This window comes from Canis lupus, chromosome 27 (assembly GCF_003254725.2).
Source record: "Canis lupus dingo isolate Sandy chromosome 27, ASM325472v2, whole genome shotgun sequence".
Classification (NCBI taxonomy): Eukaryota; Metazoa; Chordata; class Mammalia; order Carnivora; family Canidae; genus Canis; species Canis lupus.
The window spans coordinates 39,199,136-39,211,744 of NC_064269.1; the positions used below are offsets into that span (position 1 = coordinate 39,199,136).

General features: G+C 43.5%; 1 protein-coding gene across 3 annotated transcripts in view; it reads left to right on the forward strand.

Annotated features, from left to right (window-relative positions):
• The first annotated feature begins 619 nt into the window (after positions 1–619).
• ANO2 (anoctamin 2) overlaps positions 620–12,609 on the forward strand; it is a 343,823-nt gene continuing 331,833 nt past the window's right edge. For all 3 annotated transcript variants that reach the window (XM_025461920.3, XM_025461921.3, XM_025461922.3), the window contains exon 1: positions 620–758. In XM_025461920.3, the coding sequence (XP_025317705.1) occupies positions 737–758 (22 nt within the window). In that variant the 5' untranslated portion in view covers positions 620–736. The remainder of the gene's footprint in view (positions 759–12,609) is intronic.

A 12,609-nucleotide genomic window follows, 5' to 3' on the forward strand; every position in this document is an offset into this window, starting at 1 on the left:
ACTGTGGGCCTTTTGGTGTCGTTGGGGTCTGTGGGAGCCCACTGGCTCCCCGGGGGGCCTGACTCTGGGCCTTTCCCTGTGTAGCCCCAGCTGCCCTAAGCCCGTACTACATCACCTGACCCAGGCGGCGGAGACCGGAGACGGAGCCGGAGACGGCGCTGCTCTTGTTGCCTCCTGCAGCCCGTCGGTCCCCGGCGCCGCAGAGGGACGGTCCCTGAAGACCTGGCCTCCTCCTGCCTCTTGCGGCCCTCGGGTCCTTCCTCGCCCCGGCCCCCCGCCCCCGGGGGCCTCGGGCGAGGTGGGGACGGCGGAGCGCGAGCGCGGGCGCGGCGGGGGCGGGCGGGCACTGGACCCGCTCGGCCAGACGGGGCGGGAGCTAATCCGGCTGAAGGTGCGCACCGGCCCGGCTGGGCAGGCGCGTCCCCGGGAGCAGGGGGGCCGCCCCGGCTGGGCCTCGGCCTCGCCGACCTCCGCGCGCCCTGGACGCGAGCCGCCCGCGGGCGATCGCAGCGCCCGAGCCAGCCGGGGCGGCCCCGGGACCCCTCGGCGCGGGGCGGCGGGAGGGCGGGGAGGGCGGGAGGCGGGGAGGGGCGGCGGGCGGCGGGCGGCGGGCGGGGGGCGGGCACGTCCGGGCGCCGCCGAGCGCCGTGGAATTAGCCCCGCGGCGGCCGCCTAAGCCCGAGCGTTCGCCGGCGCGGCCGGGCCAGTCCGGGTGTCGCGTCCCGGTGCCCGCGCCATGGCCACCCCCGGGCTGCGCGGTGAGTCTCCCAGGGCCCGGCCCGGGTCCCTCGCGTCGGCCTGTCCGGGGGAGGGGCGGGCGGTCCCGGAGCGGCACCCCGACTCCTCGCCTTTGCGGCTGGTGACCCCACGTGAACCTGGGAGGGAGGCGCCGGGCCAGGGCAGCCGGCGGGCGCCTGGGCAGTGTCCCCCTCACTTCTTTCATTTACTTACTTTTATCAGGGAGGGAGAAGTAGGGCGAGAGGCGGAGGATTGGTGCCGCGGCTCCTGGGTGATGGACGGTCAAGTCTTACCTGTGCCTTTTGGCCTCGACCCACTACTGGTCCTTGGCCCTGGAGCTCAGCGTGTCTGGGCAGGCAGGCAGCTGGGGTTTACTTCTCAAGCCGTCCGCTGAGGACAGAGGTTCTGCTTCGTCCCCAGCTGCTTTGACGTTGGCCTCTCTGGAGTGTCCTCCGGATTTCAGGGACTCTCTGCCCACCCCGACCTAACCCGAACTGAATCCGCGTTCCGGAGGGTGCAGGGGAACACAGGCACGCCTTTCCTGGGGACTTTTCTTTTAGGGGACTCAGCTATTAGAAATGACAAATACCCACCATTTGCTTCAACGTGGATGGAACTGGAGGGTATTATGCTGAGTGAAGTAAGTCAGTCAGAGAAGGACAAACATTATATGTTCTCATTCATTTGGGGAATATAAATAATAGTGAAAGGGAAAATAAGGGAAGGGAGAAGAAATGTGTGGGAAATATCAGAAAGGGAGACAGAACATAAAGACTGCTAACTCTGGGAAACGAACTAGGGGTGGTAGAAGGGGAGGAGGGCGGGGGGTGGGAGTGAATGGGTGACGGGCACTGGGTGTTATTCTGTATGTTAGTAAATTGAACACCAATAAAAAAATAAATTAAAAAAAAAAAAATAAAATAAAATTTTTTTGTATATCTATAAAAAAAAAAAAAAAAAAAAAAGAAGTTAGTGGAGGTGGACTTTTGGGGGGGGGCGGGGGCGGGACATTATTCGGCTGCATCTCTCAAGTTCTACTGAGCAGACACATGCACCTGGGCAGGGTTGATGTGGCCTGGAAAGGGAATATGTTGAGTGTCTTTCTTCTGGTGGTTCTTGCGTGAGGCAGGAAGCGGGGAGGTGCCCACTGCATTGGCACAGAGAACCAAAGGAACGGGAAGGTAGATGTAAGTCCTAGTCCTGAGATCTTGTGAGCTGGTGTGGAGAGATATCTCCGGGAACCATGTGGACCCTGCTTCTGGACAGAAGGCTCCATTGAACAAGGTTAGATCTAAGCCAAAGGGCAAGTGGCAGGTGGAGGGAGGATCTCAGACAAGGTGGGGGCTCTCCTAGAGGACTGTGGTACTCTGGGTCTCTCTGTTTGCCTGGACTTTGTTCTCGGGACCTGACCTCAGAGCCCTGGCCCATCTAGCTGTCACCCTGCCCTGGCTGCTGGGCATCCAGGACCCATTTGCTCCTCTCACTGTGTCTTGCTAGACGCCTGTCCTTTTGGGAGGCAAAGACCTAATAGGATGGTCCTTTCCAGCAGCCTGGAATGCTCTCTGACTTGCCTGTATGTGGGAACCTGGGCCGCTTTGATGGCCCATTGAAGTGGATGTGTGAGGGGTAGGTCGGGGTAGGTTTAAAAGACCTACCTTGGGTCCTGGTCTTGTTTCTACTTGTGCCTTCTCTGCCATCGTCCATTGCGGCACAAGGCTTGAGGACCAGTGGCATAAGACCTAGCATGAAGCTTGTCTTTGACTTAATGAAATGAGGACCCGATTTTCTGGAAATCCACCCATCTGTGAACTCTTTCTGCTGGCTGAGAGACACTTGTCCCACTCTATTTGTGGTGTTCTTAGAGCTCGTAGAGAACAGAAATTTGACTACTAGACACAAGGATCTTGCCTCTTGTTGCAAAACAGAATCGGTCTCTACTTGTGATCAGTGGTTAGGTAAGGCCTCTTTGCGGAGATGAGTTTGAACAGAGATTGCGCTCAGTGAAAGAACAAGCCATGCAGATATCTGGAGAATGATCTCACAAAGGCAAATATAGGTGAAAGACCCTGCGGCAGGAATGTACTTGAGCTGTCCAAAAAATAGTGGGGAAGCCAAGTGCCTGGAGCAGAGAGATGAAGAGCGAGAATGGCCAGAGTGAGCCAGATCACACAGAGTCTTGTAGCTCAGGCCATCTGTTGTTGGCATTCAGAGAAAAGGAATACTAATAGTCATCAAGCATCTACTATATCCAGACACTGTGCTAGGTGCTTTGCCTCACAACAGCTTTGTTGTTAGTGTTCAGTCCATTTCATTGAAGAAGAGCCTGAAATTCTGAGAGGTTAAGAAATATGCCAGTTATATTGTGTTAACCACCGAATAATCACAGAGGGGTAAGGCTGGAATTCAAACTTGTTTTCCCCAGCACCTCACCTTGTGGCTTTTGTTCTGTTTATAAGAAGTCATTAAAAGGAAGTGTATGTAGGTACCAGCACGAGGGGTGGTGGGAAATGTGGGGAGACCTGGGGCTTTAAGGGAGATACTGATTTTGCAAGGCTGTTAGGGAAGTGCCGTGGTCACAGTCCAGGCAGGGCTGTGCCTATATGCTATAGTTGACCCTTGAATTACATGGCTTTGAACTGCGTGGGTTCAGTAATATGCAGATTTTTTTTATAGTATAGTACTAGAGGTGTATATGTTCTCCTTATAATTTTCTTAACATTTTCTTTTCTCTAGATTCTAATAATGTAGTATCTAATACGTATATAAAACATGCACTATTTGTTTATGTTACTGGGAAGGTTTCCAATGAGCAGTAGTCTATTAGTTAAGTTTTGGGGGGAGTCAAAAGTTACATGCAGATATTTAACTGCACAATGAGATTGGCACCCCTAACTCTGTGTTGTTTGAGTCAGCTGTATTTCCAGTCTGGAATCATGGTTAGTTTATCTAGCGAGACCAAGCCCAAGAAGGCTGGTTGTCATAACCAAACTTGTAAGGAAATGTGCCACTGTGCTCTACATTGGAGACATGTTTTCACCAGCGTGGTTACCTGAGTTCCACATTAGGGTTTCTAGAGGCATGGGAAGCTGATCTTGTGACCACAGGGGGAAGAAGATGTACTTAGTGTCCTGATGGGCTCTAGCAAATCTGACTCAATATATTCCACTTGTAAGTGCAGCTCAGATCAGTTTAGAGGACACCTCTGAGCTGTACTGTATGCCAGATACTATGCTCACTGTTGGAGTTACAAAGATCAATAGGCACCTGCCTGTCAAGACCTTACATTCTAGACTCTTGGTACCCTATGATGATCTCAGTACTTTAGCATCCTTATCCACTGTTGATGGTCATGGGAAGGAGGGGATAGAGTCAAACTTTGACCTGTTCAGACCACACCAATGACATTAGCCTGACCACACTATAGTTATTTCAATATGTACTAAATGTCTTTCTTGTACTACTGACAACCTTGCTTTTCCTCCAGAAATTTCAAGGAAGTGCCTTTTAAGTCTGTCTGTCTGACAACTCTCCATCTAGGTGACTTTCTCTGAAATGAAACTACTGAAGGATTGCAGTTCTCACAATGAGCTGGTGTCACTCCCTCCCTCTGTTGAGCAAACACAATTTGTTAAAAAACAAATTTCAACCAAGTAAATTTGGAGATCTAATTGGTTTTATTAAATGACACATGAATTGGGCAGCATCCCATCTAGCAAGTAGAGGGGAGCTCTGAGGAGTCCTACAAAATGGAAGGTTTTCATAGGAAGGAGGGTGAGGCAAAAAGTTATTAGCAAAAGAAAAAGGAATATTTCAGGCTGGGAAATCATCTTTTGATTGGGGAAAGGGATGAAAAGGGGGAAAGGGATGAAAGTGCTTTTATTGTACAGTTTATTACTTAACCAGTGCTGATCAGGGAATTTCAGACAAACCTTTCAAAGGTCACATTCCCAGGATAAAAGGTCACATTCCCGGGATAGGTTAGACCTGCTGGTTTGCTGGGTGTCTGTGTATCTGTGTGTGTCTGCACCCGCACCTGTGCAAATGACTCCATTTGGGGCCTGTTTCTCTTTTAATACCTTGTATCCTACAACTTCTTCACTGACACAGGGATAATCCACACTTTCTAGCAGTCCTTGGTGCCTGATATTCATCACTAGCTAAATAAAAATAGCTTAAAAAAAGCAATACTATACTTCCAACGTGAAAAACATTTAAATACAGATAAAATAAAAAAGTTCCCTGTTTTTAAATATTTTTGGTAATTATTCTTCACTCAAATTCCTTTTTAATCTGTTTTTATTTTTGCCTGTATCAAATAACTATTTCTGCTTTTTATTAATCTTCAAACAGTTTGCAGAAGAGGAAAACCTAGATAACAATAATCCTTAAATGAACAAATGCCAAATAATGAAGACTTGGGAGCACAGTATTATATCATAAAACCTAGACTAAGAATAGGTACTGCAGTTGAACAAAAATTTATCTGTGAACTTTCTGACAGGTCAGAAAACGGCCAGCAAGTTACATGGGTTTCATCGTCTAATAGAAGGAGACTAGTTCTAGTTCATCCACATTAAACTTTAAGAAGAATGTCACAGTGATATTTGTGCTATTTATATGAGACATTGCCCAACCTAATGAGCTGTAGTTTCATTAATAGATTTTTGGAAAGAGTATTATTCATCACGTGAGCATTTATTGTTTCTGATTTTTTTTTCAAGTGGTGCTTGTGTTTTATTCTTCCCTGGCCCACTCCACCCTATTATGTTTTTAAAAATTGCTGTTTGCGAACCTGTAGATCCCCAGCCATTGGGTTAAAACTTCTAATTTGAAAAGTGGTGGCTTATAGCATATAAAAAGCTCCACGGAACAGTTCCCCAAGTTCCATCTGGTATCATTTCTGTTCAGCCTGAAGAACCTTCTGCAGCATGTCTTGAAGTGCAGATATGCTGGTGACAAATTCTCTCAGCTTCTATTTTTTTTTAAGATTCTGTTTATTTATTAGAGAGAGTGAGAGAGAGAGAGAGAGAGTGCAAGCAGGGGGAGGGGCAGAGGGAGAAGGAGGGAGAGAACCTCAAGCAGACTTGTCACTGAGCATGGAGGCCCACACAGGGCTTGATCCCATGACCCTGAGATCAGGACCTGAGCTGAAACTAAGAGCTCGGACTCGACTGACTGAGCCACCTAGGCGCCCCTCTCAGCTTGTGTTTTTATTTCATTCTCATTTGGAAGAATACTTGCATCAGATGCAAAATTAATAGGTTGACAGGTTTTTCCCTTCAAGACTCCAGGTGTTCTCTTTTGGTCTCCATGGTTTTGATGAGAAGTCAGCCTTAGTCCAGATTTTTGTTTTCCTTGTATGTAATACCTCCCTCTGGTAGCTCTCCATATTTTATTTTTATTTTTGGTGTTCGACAGTCAGCCTATGGTGTGTCCAGGAGTGATTCTCTTTGTATTTTTCCTCCTTGAGTTTGTTGACCTTCTTGAATGTGGACGTTACTGTATTTTATCAACTTTTGGGATAATTTCACTCATTCTTCAATTATTTTTCTGCTCCATTTTTATTCTCTTCTTTTTCTAACATGTATATTAGACCCACATGATCCCACCAGGTCCTGAGACTGTGTTGAATTTTTTCATTCTTCAGTCCTCTGTTCTCTAGATCAGATTGTTTCTATCAGTCCATCTTTTTTTTTTTTTTTTCTATCAGTCCATCTTTAACTTCACTGATCTTTTCTCTGCCTTCTCCAGTTTGCTGTCAGGCTCATCGAATGAAGTTTTTCTTTTGCATTATTGTACTTTTCAGTTATAGGAATTTTAAAAAAGATTTTATTTATTTATTTATTCGTGAGAGACACAGAGACAGAGGCAAGACATAGGCAGAGGGAGAAGCAGGCTCCCCGTGGGGAGCCCAATGCAGAACTTGATCCCAGGACCCTGGGATCATGACCTGAGTCAAAGGCAGACACTCAACCACTGAGCCACCCAGGTGCCCCTGTACTTTTCAATTCTAGGAATTTTTATTTTGACCACCAGCCAGATTTATTAAGATATAATCACATACCATAAATCCACCCTTTAAAAATGTGCAGTTTAGTAATTTTTATTCATAGAATTGTGCATCCATCACTGTTCTCTAATTTTAGAATATTTTCATCATCCAAAAAGAAACCTCATACTCATTGACAGCTGTTCACCTTTCCTCCCTCCCTCTAACTCCTGGCAACTGCTAATGTATTCCCTGTCTCCATGGATTTGCTTATTCTGGATATTTAATATAAGTGGAATCACACACTATATAGTGTTTTGTGTCTGAAACTGCTCTTTCACTGAGCATGTTTTCAGTGTTCAGTTGTATCATAACATGGGTCAATAGCTCAGTTCTTTTTATAGCTGAATAATATTCCCTTCTGTGGATATACCACATTTGTTCATTTATCATTTGATAGACATTTGGATTTCCACTTTCTGGTTACTATGAATAATGCTGATATGAATGTTCAAGTATAAGTTTGTGTGTGTGTGTGTGTGTGTGTGTGTGTGTCTATGTGTATGTTTGTATTTCTCTTGGGTACATACCTAGAGTAGAATGGCTGGGTCTTATAGAAGCTCTGTGTTTAACTTTTTCAGGAACTACTAGGCTGTTTTACAAAATGGCCATACTATTTGACATTCCCACCACCAACATCTGAAGGTTCTAATTTCTCCACATCCTCACCAACACTTGTTATTGTTTGTCTTTTTCAAAATCATAGCTATCCTAGTCGCGTAAAGTGGTATGTCACTGTAGTTTTGATTTGCGTTTCCTTAATGACTAATGATGCTAAATGTCTTTTCATGTGCTATTGAATATTTCTTGCTTATCTTCTTTGGAGAAGTGTCCCTTCATATACTTTGCTCATTTTCAAATTAAGTTGTTTGGTTTTTAATTGTTGAGTTGCAAAGTCCTATATATATTTTGGATACAAGTCCTTATTGTGATATATGACTTAGAAATATTTCCTCCCATTCTCTAGGTTGCATATTCACTTTATTAATGGTATCTGTTTTTTTAAAAAAGATTTTATTTATTTATTTAGGGAGGGAGCAGGAGCAGGGGGAGGAGTAGAGGGAGAGGGGGAGAGAGAGAGAGAGTCTTAATCAGACTCAGCATGGACCCTGAAGTGGGGCTTCATCTCACGACCCTGAGATCATGACCTGAGCTGAAATCAAGAGTCAGATGTTCAACTGACTGAACCACCCGGGTACCCCATTCATGGTGTCTTTTGAAACATTTTTAATTTTGTTGAAAGACAATTTGTCTGTTTTTGATAACTTGTGCTTTTTGGTATAATAGCTAAGAAACCATTGCTTAACTTAAGGTAATAAAGATTTACTCCTGTGTTATCTTCCAAATGTTTTATAGCTTCAGCTATTGCATTTAGGTCTGGTATCTATTTTTGAAAATGTTAATATTTATGTATGGTGCGAGGAAAGAGTTCAACTTCCTTCTTTTTTGTGAGGATATCCAGTTGTCCCGGTACTATTTCCCCATTTCTTTCCCCGCCTCTTAGTGCCTTTGTTGAAATTTAAGGTTTTATTTCTGCAGTCTTGATTCTAGGGACTGACCAATTTTTCTATCCTTATGCCAGTACCACAGTAGCTTTGTAGTAAGGTTTTTTTTTTTTTTTTTTTTTGTACTTGATTTTGTATACTGCAACTTTACTGAATTAGTCCTAACAGTTCTTTGATAGTCTTAGGGTTTTCTATATGTAATATTATGTCATCTGAAAATAGTGACAGTTTTAATTCTTTCTTTCCAATTTGGCTGTCTTTATTTCTTGTCCTTGCCTAACTGCTGTGCTTGTAGTAAGTTTTGAAATCAGAAAGTGTGAAACCAATTATATTGATTTTTGTTTATATTTTCTATTTCTCTGCAGTTTTGCAGTTTCCATATCATCTATTTATTAAGGCCATACTTATTTTTATTTATTAGAACATATTTATGTTTTCTGCTTTAAGTCTTTTCTTGTTAAACCCAATATTTGGGCTCTCTTGAGATCAGGTGTGTGTGTGTGTGTGTGTGTGTGTGTGTGTGTGTGTTGTTTGCTTTTGGTGATTAAGTCCTGTTTATTTTAGAAGCATAAACATCAGAGTTGGAAAGGAGTGATGAGAACAAAACACCAGTCCCTTTGACAGGGCCAGATCCAGCCCAGGCTGTGTCTCTGTGTATGACCAAGGCTGGCCCAGCAGCCTTGACCAGCCTTTTCCAGTGAGAACAATGGAGGTGTGAATCTTTCATGATGTTGGGGGTAGAGTAAATTGGCTCCAGATCCCTCTGGACCTAGTGAAAAAGGCCAGAGGACTGAGATGAGTTTTTATTACTTGTTTTGTGCCTTTCATGGGCCACTTATTCCTGTTTCTTGTGTGTCTAGTAAGTTTTGATGGTGAAATAGACATTGTGCTTGATATGACATTATCTTTCTTTCAGAAGAGTTAAAAATTTATTTTAAGAAAAGTTTTCTGGCATGCAGTTCAACTACTGGCCGATCCCTTTGAGCTTAATATTTAGGTTTGGTTTTCTGCTTCATTAAGGTATATAATGTGGAAAATGCAAGGTATTTTTCATGATTCTCTAACTCGGTAAGACTTAACCTCTCAAGTCTGTCTCCCCTATTGATATGTTCAGGGATTGGCCTTAGAAGCTTCTTTTTTAGGGATAGTCTACTATAAATATTTTTCTAGTGTGTGGTTCTCACTCTAGAATGGGGTCTTGTGTCTCAGCTGGATGTCCGAAATGTTAGGACATGTTAATGAGGTCTTGCTGCTCTGGCTGGGATGGAACTTCAGCGTCTTCCAGGACTGTTTGACCTCCAGCATCTTGTTCTGATCTCAGTGTGTGGTAGCCTCTCTCTGGTCAGCCTCATACATTTCACCCTTATGCATGTGGAGTCTTGCTCTCAGCCAAGGACTCATGAAGGTCCCCAGAGGTCTCTCTGGAGAATTTTCTTTGCATAGATTCCTCCTCTCTTGTGCTCTGCCCCATAATTTTCAGCCATTGTAGCTGCTCCAAGCCTTGACTTCTGCCTCCTCAGTTCCATGGGATTTTGCTTGCTTGGATTCCTGCTCCCTGAACTCCAGTCAATAATGTGTTTTCATGGAGTTACATTTGTGACTTTCTGTTCTCAGGAATTGCAGTTCCATGCTGATGATTGTTCAGTGCTTGAAATGGTTGGCTTGTGTCATTTGTTCTGTTTTGTAGCTGTTTATAGAAGAATTTCCAGCCAGGATCAGTGATTTTATCGGTACTGGAAACTAGTTTTTGTCAGCAGGTTTTTAGTCAAAAAGTATTTTGTTGACAAATATTTTCAGATGTAGGTCATTGGCAAAGGCCAGAAATCACAGGACTTTCTAATATTAATTCAAAAGTGATCTTCATGATTTAGAAAAGAGTGAAATTGTTGTGTTTATTTAATTTTAATGAGAAGCTAAGATCCCAGCCTTAATTTTTGTCTTAAGGGAGAGTTGGACTATGGAGGTGCCTACAGGCAAGGCCACACTTTTCTTTAAAATCAGCTTTGTTACTGCTTAGCAGTACTTAAACTCAACATAACCACAGTTCTGGAATTCTATAGCACAAAGCATGAGGGGAAGGGGTGGTTATTTTGCACAAAGCATAGGAGAGAAATCCTTCTGCTAATCTTTTCAGCATTTCGATTTTTTAATCCACTCTTTCATTGAGCACCTGCTGTGTGCCAGGCTGCAGTGAAGGTCAAAGATGATATATAGGCCTTACTTTTGAGAATCTCTCCCCATTTGTGGTTTGCAGAAATTATGAGGGGGCTGTTAAATCCATGGGGTTGGGAGAAGTTTGGGAAGGGGTCTGTTGAGCAGGGCTCTGGCATGTGGATGTTTGACTCTGATGGTATCTCAGTGGGCTAATTACTGATCTTGTAGGTAGAGTTATTATTGTCTGCATTGCTAGTGAAGGAAGGGTGCTATATTAGTTAGGCTAACACTCAGGTAGCTGCTAAGGAATAGATCAAAAAATAAATGAGTAAAACCTGACAGTTTACCTCTTGCTAAAGCAATAATCCAGGTGAGTAAACAAGTTGGCTTGTTAGAGCTAGGTGGCTCTTAGCCATATAGCTTTTCAGGGAGCTAGCATGATGGCTTAGCCAATTTCAACTATGACTGCCAAGGTGGCCCTCAGGGTTGTCCTCCCAGTTATCTGAAAGGGGAGAAAAACATGGAAGGGCATGAAGGAGCATGCACAGAAAGTTTCTATGGGCCAGGTCTGGAAGTAGGACATGCCTCTCTGTTCACATCCCTCTGGCTGGAATTTGGTCTTGTAGCTACATTTAATTGCAAGAGAGGCCAGGAAATAGGGTCTAGCTGTGTGCCCAGAAAGAAGAGGAGAGCATAGATTTTTTTGGTAAGCAGCTAGAAGTCTCTGTCTTAGGGGTTTCTCAAAAAATGATAATTTTGGTGTGGCATGGTCACACTTATTTTCCTGTATTAAAGTTGCAGATTTACACACCTGTCTCTCCAAGTAAGGCTCTGAAGTCTTCAAGTTTCAGCAGGACAGGGCAGGACAGGGAGTGGTAAATGCTTATTAAATGGTTTCTGAATGAAGGAATGAGTTTTTTTTAGTATAGTTTTATCTGTCTGTTACCAAAGTCCCCAAATGATGATGATATTGATAAGAACTGCTATTTATTGAGCATCTACTGAGCACTAAGCTTTGCAAGCATGATCTCATTTCTTTTTGTTTCATTTTATTTCATTTTATTTTATTTTATTTTATTTATTTTATTTATATTATTGATAAATGACTGTTTAATCCCCATCCCCTATTTCCCCAGTTCCCCACTCATCTCTCCTCTGGTAACCTTTAGTTTGTTCTCTATAGTTAAGAGTCTATTTCTTGGTTTGTCTCTCTCTCTTTCTTTTTTCTTTGGTTATTTGTTTTGTTTTTAAAATTCCACATATGAGTGAGATCATATGGTATTTGTCTTTCCCGGACTGAGTTATTTCACTTGGCATTCACTAGCTCTATCCATATTGTTGCAAATGGCAAGATTTCATTCTTTTTTATGGCCAAATAGTATTCCATTTGTGTGTGTGTGTGTGTGTGTGTGTGTGTGTATCACATGTTCTTTATCCATTGGGCTCTTGTAGATAATGCTACTGTAGACATAGTGGTGCATGTATCCCTTCGAATTAGTGTTTTTGCATTTTTTTGGTAAATAGTAATGTGATTCCTGTATCATACAGCAGTTCTACTTTTAACTTTTTGAGGAATTTCCATACCATTTTTCCACAATGGCTGCATCAGTTTACATTCCTACCAGCAGTGCATGTTGGGTCCTTTTTCTCTACATTCTCATCAGCATTTGTTGCTTGTGTCGTTGATTTTAGCTGTTCTGACAGGTGTGAAGTCATATCTCATTGTTGTTTTGATTTGTATTTCCCTGATGATGAGTGATGTTGAGCATCTTTTCATGTGTCTATTGGCCACCTATGTGTCTTTGGGAGAGATGTCTGTTTATATCTTCTGACCGTTTTTAAATTTATTTGTTTTTTAGGTATTGAGTTCTATCAGTTCTTATATATTTTGGATAATAACTCTTTATCAGATATGTCATTTATAAATATTTTCTCCGGGATCCCTGGGTGGCGCAGCGGTTTAGCGCCTGCCTTTGGACCAGGGCGCGATCCTGGAGACCAGGATCAAATCCCACGTCAGGCTCCCGGCATGGAGCCTGCTTCTCCCTCTACCTATGTCTCTGCCTCTCTCTCTCTCTCTCTCTGTGTGACTATCATAAATAAATAAAAAATTAAAAAAAAATTTTCTCCTATTCCATAGGTTGCCTTTTAGTCTTGTTGATC